We start from the raw sequence: 20,004 nt of genomic DNA, 5'->3' as shown, positions 1-20,004 counted from the left end.
AATTACCCAAATAAAGCAGAGATAACGAAATCTTGTGATATAGAACTTTGCTTCAACCCAAAGGATGTGACCTTTGTTGTTGTGGGCTGATGTTTTCACTTGAAACAGAGATTAAGCATTGTACATTTTGAACAACTACAACAAAATATAGCCACTCCATTCCAAAGAGGGAAATAAAGAAACAATATTCAAACACAATTAGCTTAATAAAATTTGTAACAACAGAATCCTGTTTGCTTGATTTGTTCTTCAGAATAATCCTCCTTAATCTAGCTTTTAAAGTCTGCTGGTCTCCCAAATAACATGTGGTGGATTTTGTGATAAAAATAAATAGAAAAAAGAAGTGGCAACCTTATTGTCTTCTACATTAAAAACAAAAAAAAAAAGAAAAAAGAAGCAAGTGAAACAATGGAACAATTTCGTGACATAAAGAAGTAACTTGATTGTTGGTAATTTTAATTAAAAAAAAATCTCACCTTTGAAATCTTACATATGTTGGTAGCATCTATTATATCTTACTGTATATGTTCCTGTATAAGGCTCAGAGATACCCGAGACACAAAGCAACAAAGATCTTTATGGATTCCATGAGCCATCCTCTAACGTGAAAGAAACCGTGCATAACCAATATATCCAACGAAAACATGGAAGAATGTGCAAAACCTATATATCAAAAGGAATAAAGAAGAAGAAGAAAAATATAGCAGCAATACAAATAAATCAATGATATAAATAATGTTTGAGTAGATGGCATAAACTATATAGGAATGAGAACCAAATGAGGACCAATCCATATACAAAATCTACACATACTGATCTAAAAGCTATAAGTTGTTTGAAGGGTGCAGTGAGGAAATTCCTTGCTCTTCAACTAAGGCAAAAATTTCACAACATCATTCGACCTTGTTTTCAAACTGAAAGACTAATTTAAGCACTTACAAGCACAAACCAAATTACACATCAATTTTATTGTGTTTTCTCTAGTAAAATTCCAATGATTTAAAACAATTTATCAACTTCATCTCACCCACTAAAAAAAGAATTATTGAAGAAAGAATATGTAAAAGAAAGAATTCAAAACCTATAATTACCAACTATAATTGTAGGGAAGAAACCTGCAATTATGCCATTATGCAGTTAGAAAATATCAATAAGTGTGTGAATAAATAACCCATTAGATATAATATTGTATGCAGATTGAAACAACTTTGTCCATAACTTGAATAGAAAATAATATATGTGCTTCCTTTTCACTTTTACATTATGTTCCATAATAAACCCCATATGGAATTACTTGACTTTAAAGTGATAAGGTACCAAGTTGCCTATTTTAAACCGAGTTCAAAAATTTTATAGTCATGAAAATTCAATTAGTAAAAGGAATACCAAAATGGAGTATTGGAAGTTATATTATTACCTTTGGTGGATCCCATTTTTCCATTTGAACTGCTTTCCTTCCGTGTCTTTGTCTTCTACTAATCATAATTAGTTATTCAAGTGTTGGTGGCCTCCTTATCACGTCAAAGTTCTATGTATTTGGTGAATCAACAACCAAGAAAAGCTCTCATTTGACTCTTCAAAATATCAATTATCTATATGGACCAACAAAATGCACGATTTATAATCTCTGCAATTACCATAAAAAGTTTGGGAAATCATTTTTTTTTACCTCATGGCTGGAAATGGGTACTTCGTCATCAGGGTTTAGGTACATCGTCATCCTATCGTCAATTTAGGTACAAATTTACCAAACATGAATAATAGTAAAAGGGAAAAAACTTGCTTGCTGGATGCTTCTTCATCGATAGCTCGGGAAAATAAAAAAGGAACCAAAAACAGAGTTGAAAAATCAGTAAGAAAAAATAACTATTATTAAGAAGAAAACATGAATAACAACAAACAAAATTAGAACCTTGCAAATAAAAACAAATAGTAATGAAACAAACATGCATAATAGCAAAAGAGGAAAAAACATGCCTGTTGGATGCTTCTTCGTCGATAGCCCATGAAAATAAAAAGGAACCAAAAACAAAATTGAAGAATCAGTAAGAAAAAATAACTATTATTAAGAAGAAAACATGCATAACAACAAACAAAATTAAAACCTTCCAAATAGAAGCAAATATCAATGAAACAAACATGCATAACAGTAAAAAGGGAAAAAACTTACCTGCTAGATGTTTCTTCATTGATAGCCCGGGAAAATTAAAAGGAACAAAAATAGGAAAACGGTGACAGATTATTGAAAAAGATAGAAGGAAGGGAAAAAAAGTGGAAAATAAAAAACCTTTGCGAGAAACAGGAACTTTCTGGTAAGAGGAACTTGTGTGAATGATCCTAACACCGGTTTTCATGTTGGGTCAAGACCAATTGTAAGCGATTGAACGCGAAATACCACTGAGCCACAGACACCTTGATCCAAATAAAAATCGCAAAAAACACAAAAAGATACTGTGAGGTGCAGAGCTTGCATGCAAATCCAGATAATTAAGAACTGAGGAAAATGCATAAAAACTCAAAATCAGACAAAAAATGGTGATAGATTAACGATTGGAGATTAGCGATAAGCAAAAGGGGCTTACACGATCAGTATGTATATCCTTTGTAACCTTTGATGGCTTCATGAATCTCTTTCCTGCGGAGGAAAACGATGACAAATTATTGAAAAAGATAGAAGGAAGGGAAAAAAGAGTGGAAAAGAGACATGCACAACAGTCCCACCTTGAACCGCAAAAGCAACGAAAGAGGAAGAAGAGAGCCAAGCGAATAAAACCCAGAATGACCAACCCAAATGCACAACCTCACAACAAGAATAAAATCAGCAGAGCACGTGGCAGCAGAAAATAAATCAAGCATGGACGTGTCAACTAAACTACAAACGGGAAAATTAGAACTACAATATCAGAACCAACACAACAAAAAGCAGCAATCCACGTGCCAGAAAACCAAGCCCAAAGTTGGAGGGATATAAAATGACCAAAAAGCTAGGAAAATTGCCACATGTCAAGCTCTCAGCCATGGACACACCAGTAATTTTGCCATACCTCAATTTTATTAGATAGATATTGATTATTGATGACTGATACATGTTTTAAAAATGGTGTTGGCGGTGTAATTCTACCTCCTTATTGAGCTATGCGTCTAGTGTATAAGTTCTACATATTCAAAAGTTTCGGTCGTGTTATATGCCTTTATATGTTATAGACAAAAAAGAAAAAAGTTTATAAGGTGGAAACTTAATATTATTATTTTTTATTAATAATAGTAGAATTATAAAAATTAATAAATTTATTATATATATATATATATATATGTATGTATAATTAAATAATACTGTATTTGTTCCTAAGAAATAATTATTAAAATTAAATTTTTTATAATTATAATATATTTTTATTTTATCGAAAACTTATTCATTTTTTCGATCTTCATAGGAGAGAAAAAAAGATAATTTAAAATATTTTTATCAAAAATTAATTAATACAAAAAAGAGATGAAATAAAATCTTATAATACAAGATAAAAAAATATACCATGTCTTATAAACATGAACAATGGAATAATATATTTTACGTTAAACTACTCATTTGGTCTCTATAATTTTATCAGTTTTTATCTTTTTAGTCCCTATAGTTTGAAAATATTTTTTTAGTCTCTATAGTTTACATTTTAATTCTCTTTTAGTACTTGTACTTTAAAAGTATTCATTTTAGTTCTTATAGTTTGCATTTTAATTTTCTTTTAGTCCCTATAGTTTGAAGTAATATTTTTAGTCCTTATAATTTATATTTTAATTACCTTTTAGTCCTTACTAAAAAAATATATAAATAATTAACTACAAATTAGTTTTAAATTATCAATTATTTTTTTATTATAAATTATCTTACGATAAATTAGTTACGAATTATTTGATAATATTCCTATAATTAATTGTAATTGATAGTATTACTCATATTTTGATGGTAAAGACTAAAATGAAATTAAAATATAAAATATAGAAACTGAAAAAACCACTTTCAAATCACAAGAAACTAAAAGAGAATTAAAATACAAATTATTAGGATTAAAAAAATTACTTTCAAAACTATAGGAATTAAAAGAGAATTAAAATGTAAATTATAAGGACTAAAAAATCAGTTTAAAAATATAGAGACCAAATGAATAATTTAACCTATATTGTATAGTATCAATGATTAGTTTAATTTAACCTATATTTTATAATATAACATTTCTTTTATAAAAAACAATTTTATTCAAATTAAATATGATATTAGCAGATAAATTATATAATTTTCTGCTTTTAGTAATAATTGTAATTAAAAAAAGTAAAAATGTAATGATCGCAGTATAAAAAATTATATACCATTATTTAATTATAAATTATTATTAATAAAACTTTTAAATTAATAATCATAAAATTAACAAATTTATCTTATACAATAAACTATGGTTAAATGAGAATATTAAGCTGTGCAACCTCTTTTCTCAAAAAAAGTAGTAGTAACAGTGAAGTGAAATGGCTAAGGTAACGTAGGTTTGGTTTGAGTGCTACAATGTAAAGGGTATAGGGTACAGCAAAACAACAACAGGTGGAGACGCGTGTTAGTCATGCAGAGAATCATAGAAGCAAGGGCAAAATGACCATAAACCCAGGAAAAATAATATGTAACAATTTTCTAAACAGGGCACGATAGTATTTTTACTCTACTTCATTTTTATTATATAGATATTAATGATTGATTGATGATATTGAAATGCAAATCTGTCTAATCTTTGAAAACTTAAAATGCATGAATGAGGTTCTCTGGGGAAAAAGTTGTTTGCCAAAGAAATTTTAGGGTTTGATAGGGATAAATTATACTATAAAAAATGGGAGAAGAGAAAGAAATGTTAGACCCAAATGTTGTTGGCCGTAGCGTGCCACAATGTTGTCGGTGTAATGAATTGGAAGAGAGATGCAAGAAAGCTGAAGTGAGGTGTGAGGAGTTGGGATTTGAGCTTCAAAAGAAAAAGGAGCACTGTGAAGAACTTGGGGCTAAAGTTATGGCACTGGAGGGAGAAAAGTTTGAATTTGAAGATAAGGTGAAAGTTTTGAGTAAAGGACTTGAAAGGCTGAAAGAAGTTAGTGGTGGAGAGATAAAACCAATTGTTGATTTGGCAGAGGACAATGACAAAGTTTTACAGTGTGAAAAGATAAGAGCCGAGAGTGAGGTTGAGGTTTGGAAAGACAAGTACAAGAAATTGGAATCATGGGCCTTACAATTCGGGATGGGAAGGGACGGCGATGAAGAAAATGGAAAGGAGCAAGAAAGTAAGCCAATAAGTAATGAAGGAAACTTGCATCTTGATACAAGCTTTGGCTTCTGGCAGAATCTGGAGAAGGTTGCGGCTTTGGGGAACAAAAAAATTGGAGATATTCAGTCAGTAGGTAATAACTTGGCTACCCAATGGAAGTATGGACCTATAGCTTTTGTTTTGTTTATTTTGATTTTAATATTTTTTGGTGAAGAGGTTTTGAATGACTTTAATCAATTGTTTTACAGAACTGCAATTCTTAGTTAATGAATTGGGTGGCTCTACAAATATTTCATAATCTATTTATCTATTTTGTGTATGGTTAAGTGGTTGTGCACTTTTGGAACATAATAAAATCAATTCTTCTTTGGTCAGAGTTGGCTGATTATGTTTGTTGAGTTTTAATCGTTAGAGTGTAAGCTGTATCTCCATCTAGTATAATTCAATATATGCTGTTGATGTCATTGGAGCCAACTGCTTTGCTATCCATTTCTTTAATGTGTCTAGTAAAATTTCAAAATCCAATAGTTTGATAGGCATTATTCCTAAAGTAAAATGCTGCACTTTCTGACAATGTCATTTTGAATACTGTGGGGCTTTGTTGTAGGTACACCTTCTGATGGCATATTTCATAGAAGTCATATCTTAGATGTGCTACCAAGCAGGAAAACTAAACAGTTGACATTTCAAACTGAAGAGTCTCACGGCAAAAATATGGCTCCGTCTACTCTAATTGGTGCAAAATCTGCTCCTACTAGTGTGATTGATATCATTGATAGTGATGATGAACCTAATATTATTCAGAACCCTGTACCAGATAGGCAGGGTAGTGAAAGCATTTCAGTTTCAGCGTGCTTTGCAGCAGATGGGAAGGAGTCTAACAACAGTAGTGCCCAAAACAATCAGGATAGTTTGGATTTGGATGAAAATCTCTTATTTGTTGCAACTCCTAAGAGAAAACGAACTTGTAATGTTGTTACAAGCGAGTCTGAAAGTGATGATGATAATATTCTGATTTGTAAGCTTAAAAGGAAGCATATTCAGGAACCAAGTTCTGATCAAGTTAGACCTGACTTGAGTAGTTCACCTCCTGCTAATATTTCAGAGGATAACAAGGTCACAGACAGTGTAATGACTAGGCGCCGTCTATGGCCTCTGAGAAAATGTGCAAGAAAAAGTCAGGATGATAAAATATCTTCATGTAGGCCTCGTAAGGCCAAGAATCAGCAAAGTATTCCAACTAATGACGATGCTGATGATGAATCAGAAGAGGATTTGTCATACAGTGAGGGAGAAAATATGAGTGATTTTATTGTTGATGATTCTGATGTATCTAATTGTGAAGACACATCTAGCACGTCACAGGACGTAGCTAATTCTGATGTGGCGGACTCTGATTCTGCTAACTCACAAGATGTACAAGATAGTAACATGGAATCATATTCACAGGATGTATCAGATGAAGATATGGACTTTGGTAATATATTATCAAAAATTCAGAGGAGCAAAACCAACATGAAATGGGAATTCGAGGCTGACATGCTTGCAGCATTTGGAAAGGATCCAGAATTGTGTATGAAGGCTGTCTGTGCTCTTTATCGACAGCAAACTTCTGAGGAACAGATGAGCAAGGGAGCATTGCTCTCCAACCAGCGTGGATTCAATAAGTTTGATGCTTACAAGTAGGTACCCTAAAACGATAATTTATGCAATGGGGTTCATGCCTGTCTTATGAGATAGGGTTCTTGCATTCTGTCATCTATTTTAAGGGTGAGGGATTCATGTAGTATTTTCTAGCTCTCTCTAATGGTAGTTCTCATTTACCCTATTTAATTCTCAGGTAGAGTTTGCTAAAATCCTTCTGCTTTTCTAGTTTAATTTTCTGCTCTAACTTTCCTTTTTATTCGAATAATTATAATTCCATATCCTAAAAGGGTGATACTAGTGGAGGATCTTGACAGTCTATTTTTACTGCATGAGCATTGAACACACTAAAAAATCATGTGATGGGCTAATTGTTATCCTCCCACCACATTTACGACCTCTATTAAAAGTATATTTCTGATAGTTCATATTCTTTGTAATTATTTTTTAGGCTTATATTATATGAACACTTTCTGATATCATTTTTAATTATGGACTGTGAATGCTGCTTGAAGCCTTGAACTATATGTTAATTACCAGAGTTTACTCTTGTGGTGTCATTAACATCAAGACTTCCTGTTTGTTTTAGTTCTTATTACTGTCTCTTTTTAAGCTCTAAAAAACTAACGCACCCCATGCCCGAAGGCTCCTTACTATGTGAAGGTATGGGGGAGGGTCATTTTGTACACAGCCTTACCCTTGCATATGCAAAGAGGCTATTTCCGGATTTGAACCCATACCAACCGGTCATTGGAGCACAACTTTATCGCTGTGCCAGGGCTTACCCTCTTTGGCATTGATTTCTATTAAACTATGAATACACATCTTTGGCAGTGAGTTTTATGCACTCTTACGTGCATAAATTAAGCTTTAAAATTGTTACTTTTATGAGTGGCTCCCTTTTTTGGTTTATTAAATAAATGTGTTACGACTTCTTAGTACGCAGTTAACACTTGGCCGTTCTTTATTTGCTAGATTTCTTTGTGAACTATGTAAAACTTTTGGTGATTATGTATTTCCAACTTGGAAAAAAGGAACATCTTTCAGTCTGAGATTTCTTTCTTTCAACCTTTGCTGAAAGACTTGAAAGCATGTAGCCATCACATACCATCAATTTAACACTATGCTGTATTGACTATGACACTTGCGTTACTTGTGTGTGTTCCATTGCATAAACTAATTTTTGCTCTAAACTCTACTACTTCATGAATTTATTTGCATGTCCATACTATATTTCGATTGCATCTTTTTGTATTTATTTTTACTTGGTCATCTGTTTATGTAAGCTTCTTATGTTTTCTCGTCGAAATTTCAATTAAAGGGGCAGTATTTTGGCCGAGTTCCTCACTGATGGAGATCCTTATGGTGGTTTAAAGAAGTCTGTGAAGGAGTTGCAAGAAAATGACCCAGAAGCAGTTGAACTGTGCAGATCACTAGCAACTCACTACTCTAAGCAACTATATGAGATTTACAAGAACAAAGAGGATCCTCTTTTCCCTGGCTAGAGCAACAACTGACTCCTTTTTAATATGTAAGATATGGAAAGATGTAAATTATTTGAACAAAACATTAGCAATTTTTTTTTCCTAGGGTGCGTTTTGTGCTTAGTTTTAGAATATGTATATATACTCGGTGGCCATGAAATATGAATATGTGTGCTAACATTCGAAAGCGTTTCCATCTTTTTTATAATAAAGGTATGCATGAATGTCATGGATGAACTCAAATGAAGAAGAAGAGATAGCTTGTGAAGAAAGCTATTGGAATAAAGAAAATATTTTATTATAGAAATGGATATGAAATTGTGTTTATTATTGATTAATAAATACAAAGTATTTTACATTACTTATATACTCTCTATAACTACCATAACAAAAAACTAACCATCTCTAACTAATTATAACAGACTTAGTTAGTTAAGTAACTAACAACTAACTCAAGTTAATACTAGGATGGTTAATATCCCTCCTCAAGTTGGAGAATGTATATCTGACATTCCCAGCTTGCACTAAAGAAAATTGAAAGCGCCTGGTGGAAGTACTTTAGTATATATGTATGAAAGTTGCTGAGTAGAAGCAATGGACAACAACTTGATAAAGACTGAATGTAGTTTCTCTCGCATAATGTGACAATCTATCTCAACATGTTTTTTGCGTTCATGAAAGATAGGATTAGCAGCAATGTGAAGTGCGGAACGATTGTCACACAACAAAAAAGCTGGTCGAGTGTAAACAATCCCAAAAGCAAGTGGGTTAACCATGGTAATTAACGTGTAGCACTGGCTAGTGCACGATACTCAGCCTCTGAAGAACTTCTAGAGACTGTGACCTGCCTTTTGGATTTCCAAGAAATAAGGGAACTACCAAGATAAATTGAGTAGCCAATGATAGAATGCATGGTGTGAATACATTCTGTCCAGTCAGAGTCACTAAACGCTTTGAGCTAGAATATGTTGGAAGAAGAGAAAAATAAACCAGAACCTAGTGTTGCTTTTAAGTATCTAAGAATCCTATAGGCTGCTTGTTGATGAGCTGAAGAAGGATGAGCTACAAATTGACTTAAGTGTTGCATTGCATATGTAATATCGGGCCTTGTATTGGTGAGTTAAATAAGGCGACCAATGAGTCTACGATATGATGAAGCTTCTGTATTATCAAGCGGAGTACTAGGTTGTTGGTGTAGTCTTACACCATAATCAATTAGAGTAGAGATAGGTTTGTTCCCTAACATGCCTGCATCATGCAATATATCAAGAATATATTTTGTTTGACAAATATTGATCCCTTGTTTACTACGAGCCACTTCAAATCCAAGAAAAAATTTCAAGTCACCAAGGTCTTTGATTTTAAAAACTTCATCCAGAAGTTAAGTGATGGACTTAATCTCTAGAAGATCATTGCTTGACAAGACAATATCATCTACATAAACTAGTAAAGCAGTAGAAGATTGGAGATGTTGCTTAAGAAATAAAGAATGATAAAAAAACACTATCTATAACCATGTGAGATGAGGAAAGTGGACAATTGAGCATACCACTATCTACTGCCTTGTTATGTACTCCTAAGCGTCCCAGTGTGATTTTTCACTGACATGGTACCACATTGTATATAGGCTTGTGTCTTAATATAATTGTTGTGTAACGCTTGCTAATTGTTTATTATGAAATTGATGAGTGTTATTATGTCTTGACCCGAATGTGTGATTCATGTGTAATGTGATTGGCAATTGAAAATGAATTTTAAATGATAAAGTGGTGAAGTGACGTGGATTGTATTAAGTTGAGCTATGTTATAAATACTTCCATAATTTATTTTGATTTTGTTTTTGTTTATTTGTATTTTTTTTAAAAATGTGATAACTCACTCCATGTGTGCTATTTGTGTTTGGATCTTGTGATGATCTCGAACCTTGTGTTCGTGGGAGCAAATGACTAGGTAGATGACTTTAAAGAACCTTGTGTTAGAGGATGCTGTGACACAATGCTCTGATAGGATGTGACATTGAGAATGCGTTTTTATTTTAATTGCATGATGTTATTTTATTTTATTTTACCTCACTAATTTAACAAAATTTCTCTTGTAAACTTTGACATCCTTGTTCTAAACCAAATATGTTTTTAATAAGTTTTATTTGGTAATATTAAAGCAAATGTGACCATTTTACTCACATGAGCTCCTTTATGTTAATTGAATAAAATTATTTTAGTTAATTTCATATTTTTATATGTTTTTCTTATTTATATGTATATCGGGGTAGAGGGTGTCACACCGACTTAAAAGTGGCATGAGATGAGTTAAAGGAGGATTTCCAAAGGGAGTGAAAGAGCGAAAAGAATGCAAGGTACTTGAGAAGGGAGTTTGAAGCTGTGAAGATGAAGGCGAATGATTTTGTAAAAGATTTTATAGATAAACTTTTAAAGGTGGTTACAAAAATCAGATTGCTTGGTGAAAACACAATCAATAAGTTGTGGAGAAAATCTTGGTGTGTCTTCTAGAGAGATTTGAGTAAAAAATCTACTTTCCTCAAGCAAATAAAGATTTTTTAGAAATATCAATTGTGGAGCTTGCGAATGAATGCAAGCCACCAAACAAAGAAGATCCTAGAGGATGGAAGAAGACAATATTGATGGTGCCTTTGTGGTACACACAAAAGGCAAAGCCCAAAACTACAAAAGTTTTAGGAAAAACCATATTTTGAGAAAGATGAAGGCAACAAGAAGGGAGGATCTTTGAAGAAGTTTCCACCTTGTCCTCATTGCAACAGTAATCATCTTGAATATTTTTGTTGGTATAGACCAAGCACCAGATGTAGGCCTGCCATCAATATGGTCATGCAGAGAAAGTTCGTAAAAATAAAGCAAACCAACAAGCACAACAAGCCCAAGTTGTTGAGCATGAAAAGCATGAAGAACAAAAAGAAGAGCATTTATTTGATGTTATTTGCGGTCCAACAAGTAATAACAAAGAAGTATGACTCATAGATAGTGTGATGAGAATCCAGAAACTGGCCAAATACAGGCTAAAGGCCCAAGTGGAGAAGGACAAAGCCCCCGAGTGGAGAAGGATGAAGGCCCAGAGGCAGAGACACTATCAAGATTATTAAATGTTGCTGAAGGCCCAGATATGATGAGAATCCAGAAACTGGTCAAATACAGGCTAAAGGCCCAAGTGGAGAAGGCCGAAGGCCCAAGTGGAGAAAGACAAAGCCTCCGAGTGGAGAAGGATGAAGACCCAAGTGGAGAAGGATGAAAACCCAGAGGCAGAGACACTATCAAGACTATTAATTGTTGCTGAAGGCCCAGATTAATTTGAAGGCCCAAGTTAAATAAGTTTTTAGTTATAATTTTTATTTATTGTAATTTTGGCCCAAACTATTTAGAAGGCCCATGTCTATTTTTATCTTTTTGTTCAGATACACTATAAGTATTGGTTTTTATTTTCAATAAAAAAAAAAACTTTTGGCATTTGATAAAATTGGGTGAGAGTTTCTCTTTGGGTTCCTTGTTGAACCAATCTTAGACTTATCAAGGTAATCCTTGTGGCTTCTACCCTGACTTATCTTCCTTCACCGGAAGTGGCGTCTACCCTGACTTATCTTCCTTCACCGGAAGTGGCGTCTACCCTGACTTATCTTCCTTCACTGGAAGTGGCGTCATCCAAATCTCTGTAACCTGTATCAAGCGATCCACTCCTAGTCAGGTTCACGTCATCTGATATCAAAGCTTTGGCTCTTGATACAGGTTCTATCCTATCCTATCCTATTTTTTTTCTTTGTAATTTGTCTAGGTTCGTGTTTTTGTCCTTGTTCTGTTATTGGTGTTCTTGTTTACATCTTGTTTCGTTCTTGTTTGCGTCTTGTGTTCTGTTATTTGCATTCTTGTTCTTGTTCTTGTTTCTTATGTCTTTCACACTTTGTGTAAAAAAAAAGTTGCAGAAATTTTGAAAAAAAAAATTGGGTGTTTGATCTTTGAACACGAAATTGAGGCATTTAGAGGTGTTTTTTTGGAAAGAAAATCGTGGATCAAATCCCCTTATCTAGATTCTCCTCTGAATTCTGAGCGTTTTGATATATAGTGGGCCTCAAACTTGTCATATATGTTAGCTTATCTGTTTATCTTATTTGTTATCATATCTGTTATCCAAATTAAATCTAATTTGTTATCCAAATCTGATCTGTTATCCAAATCAAATCAAAATTTGTTATCCAAATCAAATCAGTTATCCAAATCAAATCCAATCTACTATCCAAATCAAGTCTAATTTGTTATCCAAATCAAATCCAATCTGTTATCCAAATCAAATCTAAATCCAAATCAAGTCTAATCTGTTAACCAAAATCAAATATGATTTGTTATCCAAATTAAATCTGCTACACAATCTGTGATAATTAAACTGTCTTTCCTATTATATACCTTGTGTGTCTAATTTTATTCATCCAGGAACTTAAGAGGGAGTGAGTGGTAAAAGGCAAAAGTGAAAACATCACACAAAAGACTATATTGAGAGCATCAAACACGAGTGAACTACCATCAAAGAGAGAAACACGTGAGTAGAGTGTGGTGAGGTCCTGATTTTTTTTTTTAATTTATTGCAAAATTCTTTGTTCCTTAATCATGGCAAGAGTTGGTGACAATGGTGGTGTATATCATCAACTGGACGGATCTCAGCGCTTATTTCTGGATGCGATGACTACACAAATGCAACGTTTGTTGAACCGTAACAAAGAAGAGCTCTACAGATGAATAGCCAAATCTTCCTTGTTTACTCTTAAACCTCTATCCCCTAGAGAAGTGTGTGATGACCAAATCAGAATGAGAGAAAAGAGAGAATAAGAGAAAGAAAATAGTGAGGCACCACAAAGGAATATGAAAAAGAAGAGTGATACACCCGAGGAAAAGAGTGATACACATAAGAGAGAGAGTGATACACATGAGAGAAAATTTAATTATTTTGCAGAGGCGAGTGAAGTGAGGAAAGTGTTACCTGCTCATGAACCACTCAATCTACAGTATTGCAAAGACAGTAAAATTTCTACTGATAACTCTAATGAGTTTACTATTTCTATTTCTCCTAGTGTTCAACCCTTATTGCAGGAATTTAAAAATATCTTTCCTAAGGAGATTCCTCATGGACTACCACCTTTAAGAGGCATAGAACACCAAGTTGGTCTCCTCCCCGGAGCTTCATTACCTAACAGGCCAACTTACAAAAGCAATACCCAAGAGACTCAACGTAAGGATGCCCATGCCAAAGTTGAGTATGTGAAAAGATTGTATGACCAAGTGAATGTGCAAATTGCAAAGAAGAATGAAAGCTATGCCAAGCAAGCCAACAAGAAAAGGAAGGAAGTGGTACTTGAACCCGGTGATGATCCTGGACATTTGAGGGAAAATGTTTTCCAAGAAGGAGGGAATGATGAGAATCCAGAAATTGGCCAAATACAGGCTAAAGACCCAAGTGGAGAAGGATAAAGTCCCCGAGTGGAGAAGGATGAAGGCCCAAGTGGAGAAGGATGAAGGCCCAGAGGCAGAGACACTATCAAGACTATTAATTGTTGCTGAAGGCCCAGATTAATTTGAAGGCCCAAGTTAAATAAGTTTAGTTATAATTTTTATTTATTGTAATTTTGGCTCAAATTGTTTAGAAGGCCCATGCCTATTTTTATCTTTTTGTTTAGAGACACTATAAGTATTGGTTTTTATTTTCAATAAAAAAAAACTTTTGGCATTTGATAAAATTGGGTGAGAGTTTCTCTCTGGGTTCCTTGTTGAACCAATCTTAGACTTATCAAGGTAATCCTTATGGCGTCTATCCTGACTTATCTTCCTTCACCGGAAGTGGCGTCTACCCTGACTTATCTTCCTTCACCGAAAGTGGCGTCATCCAAATCTCTGTAACCTGTATCAAGCGATCCGCTCCTAGTCAGGTTCACATCATCTAATGATGAGAATCCAGAAACTGGCCAAATACAGGCTAATGGCCCAAGTGGAGAAGGCCAAAAGCCCAAGTGGAGAAGGACAAAGCCCCCGAGTGGAGAAGGATGAAGGCACAAGTGGAGAAGGAAGAAGGCCCAGAGGCAGAGACACTATCAAGACTATTAATTGTTGTTGAAGGCCTAGATTAATTTGAAGGCCCAAGTTAAATAAGTTTTTAGTTATAATTTTTATTTATTGTAATTTTGGCCCAAACTGTTTAGAAGACCCATGTCTATTTTTATCTTTTTGTTCAAATACACTATAAGTATTTGTTTTTGTTATCAATAAAGAAACTTTAGGCATTTTCATAAAAAATTGGGTGAGAGTTTCTCTCTAGGTTCCTTGTTGAACCAATTATCAGACTTATCAAGGTAATCCTTGTGGCGTCTACCCTGACTTATCTTTCTTCACCGGAAGTGGCGTCTACCCTGACTTATCTTCCTTCACTAGAAGTGGCGTCATCCAAATCTCCGTAGCTTGTATCAAACGTTCCGCCCCGTAAGATTCACATCATAGTGGATGCACAAATCATATTTTCAAGAAATTGGATCAGTCCTATGTCTCCAAAGTCACCATTAGCAACAGAGAATGTGTTGATGTCAAAGGAAAAGGAGTTGTCACTGTTAGAAACTCCAGCACGTACAAAATATATTTTGAATGTGTTATTTGTGCCTGTGATAAAACAAAGTCTTTTGAGTGTTGGACAAATGCTAGAAAATAATTATTCCTTGTTTTGTAAGAATATGAGTTGCACTATAGTTGATCGTTCTGGCTGTGAGCTTATGTCCATTAAAATGAGGGATAAAATTTTCCAAGTGGAATGGAAGAAAAATCTCACACATGCTGTGGAAAAAATAAGTTGTGAAGTTGGAAAACATGTCACTCGAGGAGGAGCCTGTCGAAGCAAAGCTTCATGATGAATCAACAATGATTCAAAGGTGTTTTGATGATAACAATGATGACAACAAAAGATGATGACAAAGGTGATGAACAAAAAGCTCAAAAGATCAAAGAACAACTCAAGTGAATCAAAGAACATCTCAAGTGAATCAAGAACAAGTCAAGAGTTCAAGAATCAAGAAGAATTCAAGATCTCAAGAATCAAGATCAAGATTCAAGACTCAAGATTTAAGAATGAAGAAAAGACTCAATCAAGATAAGTATTAAAAAGTTTTTTCAAAACTTTGAATAGCACATGAGTTTTAGACAAAACCTTTACCAAAGAGTTTTTACTCTATGGTAATCGATTACCATATTGTTGTAATCGATTACCAGTAGCAAAATAAGTTTGAAAAAGTTTTCAAACTGAATTTACAACGTTCCAAATATTTTCAAAAGGCTGTAATCGATTACAATATTTGGTAATCGATTACCAGTATCCTTGAACGTTGAAATTCAAATTTAAAAGTGAAGAGTCACATTGTTTCACTCAAAAGCTTTGTGTAATCGATTACACTTATTTGGTAATCGATTACCAGTGTTTGTTTCTGAAAAATCTAAAGATGTAACTCTTCAAAAAGGTTTTGACTTTTTCAAATGGGTTTTAAGTTTTTCTAAAAGTTATAACTCTTCTGAATGACCTTCTTGACCAGACATGAAGAGTCTATAAAAGCAAGGCTTTGTTTTGCATTTTTAATCAATCTTTCTAACAACAATCTTGAATACTTTTGCTTTTCCAATCAATCCTTTACAAGCCTTGAAATCTCTTTAAAGTTCTTCTTCTTCTTCTTTTGTACCAAAAGCTTTCTGAAGTTTTCTGGTTTTCTAAACCTTGAAAACTTGTGCTATTCATCTTTTCATTCTCTTCTCCCTTTGCCAAAAAGAATTCGCCAAGGACTAACCGCTTGAATTCTTTTTGTGTCTCTCTTTTCTCTTTTCCAAAAGAACAAGGGACTAACCGCCTGAATTCTTTTGTGTCTCCCTTCTCCCTTGTCAAAGAATTCAAAACGACACAGTCTGAGAATTCTTTTGATTCTTCCCATTTCCTAATACAAAAGCGTTCAAAGGTTTAATTGTCTGAGAATTCTTTTGTATCCCCATTCACAAAGTATCAAAGGTGTAACAGTCTGAGATCTTTGTCTTAACACATTGGAGGGTACATCCTTTGTGGTATAAGTAGAGGATACATCTACTTGGGTTTGACTGAGAACAAGAGAGGGTACATCTCTTGTGGATAAGTTCTAGTGGATGGTACATCCACTAGGGTTTCAAAGAGAACAAGGGAGGGTACATCCCTTGTGGATCTTTGCTTGTAAAATGATTTTTACAAGGTTGAAAGAAATCTCAAGGACCGCAGGTCACTTGGGGACTGGAGGTAGGCACGGGTTGTTGTCGAACCAGTATAAAAACTCTTGTGTGTTTGTTTCCTTCTTCCCTACTCTTTTACTTTCCACTGTGCATTTAATTTTCGCTTTTACTTTCTGTTAAGTTTCTCTTCTACTCCATATTTTCTTAACAACAAAAGTAAAAGCCTTAAAAGAGTAATTTTTAATTGGTAAAGTTTTAGGAATAATTAATTCAACCCCCCCTTTCTTAATTATTCTGAGGCCACTTGATCCAACAAGTGGTATCAGAGCAGGTTTCTTGTAGAAAGTCTAACAACTTCAAGATTAATGGCCTCTTTAGATTCTTTGTCTTTCAAAAGTATTTTCAGGAACAGGTTATTCCAAGATCATGATGAAGACCAAGTCAATTTGTGTCTCATGACAAAATCTGATGAGAATAACAAAGAAGATTCTATAAGGAAGAAATGGTACATAGACAGTGGATTTCTAAGCACATGACAGGTGATGTATCCAAATTCACAACTATTTCCCCCAAGAAAAGTGGACATGTTACATACGGCGACAACAACAAGGGCAAAATTATTGGAGTAGGTAAAATAGGTACGAGTTCTTCTACTCCTATTGAAAATGTGTTGCTTGTAGAAGGTTTGAAACATAGTTTATTAAGTGTTAGTCAATTATGTGATAAAGGATATAAAGTATCTTTTGATTCTGAAAAATGTGTTATTAAGCATGAGCATGATAAAGATATTAAACATATAGGTTTTAGAGAAAATAATGTCTACATGATTGATCTAAAACAAAAATCTATAAATGATAGATGCTTTTTAAGTAAAGACTGTGATCCATGGTTATGGCATAAGAGAATTTCTCATATTAACATGGATAATCTAAATAGGTTAATTTCAAAAGATCTAGTTATTGGATTGCCTAGATTAAAATTTGAAAAAGATAAGTTATGTGATGCATGCCAAAAAGGTAAACAAACAAAAGTATCCTTTAAATCTAAAAATATTATTTCTACCACTCAACCATTGCAATTATTACACATGGATTTGTTTGGATCATCTAGGGTCATGAGTTTTGGTGGAAGTTACTATGCATTAGTAATTGTTGATGATTATTCTAGATATACTTGGACTTTATTTCTTACTCATAAGAATGATGCATTTCATGCATTTAGAAGACTTGCCAAAGTTATTCAAAACAAAAAGAATCTCAAAATCATCTCCATCAGAAGTGATCATGGAGGTGAATTTGAAAACAATGATTTTGAAATGTTTTGTGATGAGTATGGTATAGAACACAATTTTTCTGCACCCAAGACACCCCAACAAAATGGAGTAGTAGAAAGGGAAAATAGAGCCCTAGAAGAAACTGCTAGAACTCTTTTAAATGACACACCTCTTCCAAAATACTTTTGGGCAGAAGCGGTTAACACCGCATGTTATATTATGAACAAAGCCTTAATTAGACCTATTCTTAAGAAAACCCCATATGAACTTTTTAACAATAGAAAACCAAATATTGCACATTTGCATGCTTTTGGATGTAAATGTTTTGTTCTAAACAATGGTAAAGAAAGTCTAGGAAAGTTTGATGCCAAGGCAGATGAGGGTATCTTCCTTGGGTATTCCTTACATAGTAAAGCATTTAGAATATACAACAAAAGAACTATGACAATTGAGGAATCAATACATGTTACTTTTGATGAAACTAACATTACCTCCCCGAGAAAGGAGTTTGTTGATGATATTACAGATACTTTGGAAGATACTCAAAATGAAGAAAGAAATCTGAAAAGAAAGAGAGATGATGAAGACAAGGATGATCAAGATGACACAACACAAGAAAATGATAATCTTCCTAAAGAATGGAAAACTTTGAGAAATCATCCTCTTGATAACATCATCGGTGATATCTCAAAAGAGGTAACAACTAGACATTCTCTTAAAGATTTATGCAATAATATGGCATTTGTTTCATTAATAGAACCTAAAAACTTTAAAGAAGCTATTATAGATGACCATTGGATAGTAGCTATGCAAGAATAATTAAATCAATTTGAAAGAAATGATGTATGGGAATTAGTAGAAAAACCTTCAGATTATCCAATCATAGGAACTAAATGGGTATTTAGAAATAAATTGGATGAAAATGGTATAGTAATTAGGAATAAAGCTAGACTTGTAGCAAAAAGATATAACCAAGAAGAAGGTATAGACTATGAAGAAACTTTTGCACCTGTAGCTAGATCAGAAGCAATTAGGATGTTATTAGCATATGCATCTATTGTGAATTTTAAACTATATCAAATGGATGTCAAAAGTGCTTTCTTAAATGGTTTGATTCAGGAGGAGGTATATGTGGAACAACCTCCTGGGTTTGAAGATTCACAAAAACTAGACCATGTCTATAGATTAAATAAGGCACTTTATGGCCTAAAACAAGCACCTAGGGCTTGGTATGAAAGATTAAGTAAATTCCTATTAGAAAAGAATTTTACTAGAGGAAAAGTAGATACTACCTTATTCATAAAAAAGAAGGATAATGATATCTTGTTAGTACAAATTTATGTTGATGATATAATTTTTGGATCTACTAATGAATCTTTGTGCAAGGAGTTTTCTATTGATATGCAAAGTGAGTTTGAGATGTCCATGATGGATGAATTAAATTACTTTCTTGGATTACAAATCAAACAAACAAATGATGGGATCTTCGTCAATCAAGCAAAGTATTGCAAAGAACTCATTAAGAGATTTGGAATGGAAAACTCAAAACACTTGGCTACTCCTATGAATACAAGTTGTTATCTTGATAAAGATGAATCTGGACAACCTGTTGATCCGAAGCAATACAGAGGTATGATTGGATCTCTACTTTACTTATCTGCAAGTAGGCCAGATATTATGTTTAGTGTATGCATGTGTGCCAGATTTCAATCAAATCCAAAGTTTTCACATTTATTGGCAGTAAAAAGAATCATAAGATATCTATTAAGAACAGTTAGTTTAGGATTATGGTAGCCTAAGAATTCTTTATGTAACCTAGTAGGATACTCAGATTCAGACTTTGCTGAATCAAAAACAGATAGGAAGAGTACTAGTGGTACATGTCAATTCATAGGGTCTGCACTTGTTTCTTGGAATAGCAAGAAACAAAATAGTGTAGCTTTATCCACAGCAGAAGCAGAATATATTTATGCTGGTAGTTGTTGTGCACAAATTTTGTGGATGAAACAACAACTATCTGACTATGGAATAGTATTAGATCACATTCCCATAAAATGTGACAACACAAGTGC

The 20,004-nt window shown here is 33.6% G+C and overlaps 1 protein-coding gene across 1 annotated transcript; it reads left to right on the top strand.

Moving 5' to 3' along the window:
• Window positions 1–4,755: 4,755 nt before the first annotated feature.
• LOC102662767 (uncharacterized) lies at window positions 4,756–8,602 on the top strand. Its single transcript, XM_006593697.4, has 3 exons — window positions 4,756–5,427; window positions 5,902–6,976; window positions 8,260–8,602. Exons 1-3 carry the CDS (start codon window positions 4,869–4,871, stop codon window positions 8,441–8,443), a joined length of 1,818 nt encoding a protein of 605 aa, XP_006593760.1. The 5' UTR covers window positions 4,756–4,868; the 3' UTR covers window positions 8,444–8,602.
• Window positions 8,603–20,004: the final 11,402 nt, after the last annotated feature.

The sequence above is a fragment of the Glycine max genome, chromosome 13 (genome assembly GCF_000004515.6).
Source record: "Glycine max cultivar Williams 82 chromosome 13, Glycine_max_v4.0, whole genome shotgun sequence".
NCBI classification, from domain to species: Eukaryota; Viridiplantae; Streptophyta; class Magnoliopsida; order Fabales; family Fabaceae; genus Glycine; species Glycine max.
Note: the sequence above shows the minus strand (reverse complement) of the source record. Positions and strands in the feature narration are given on the sequence as shown.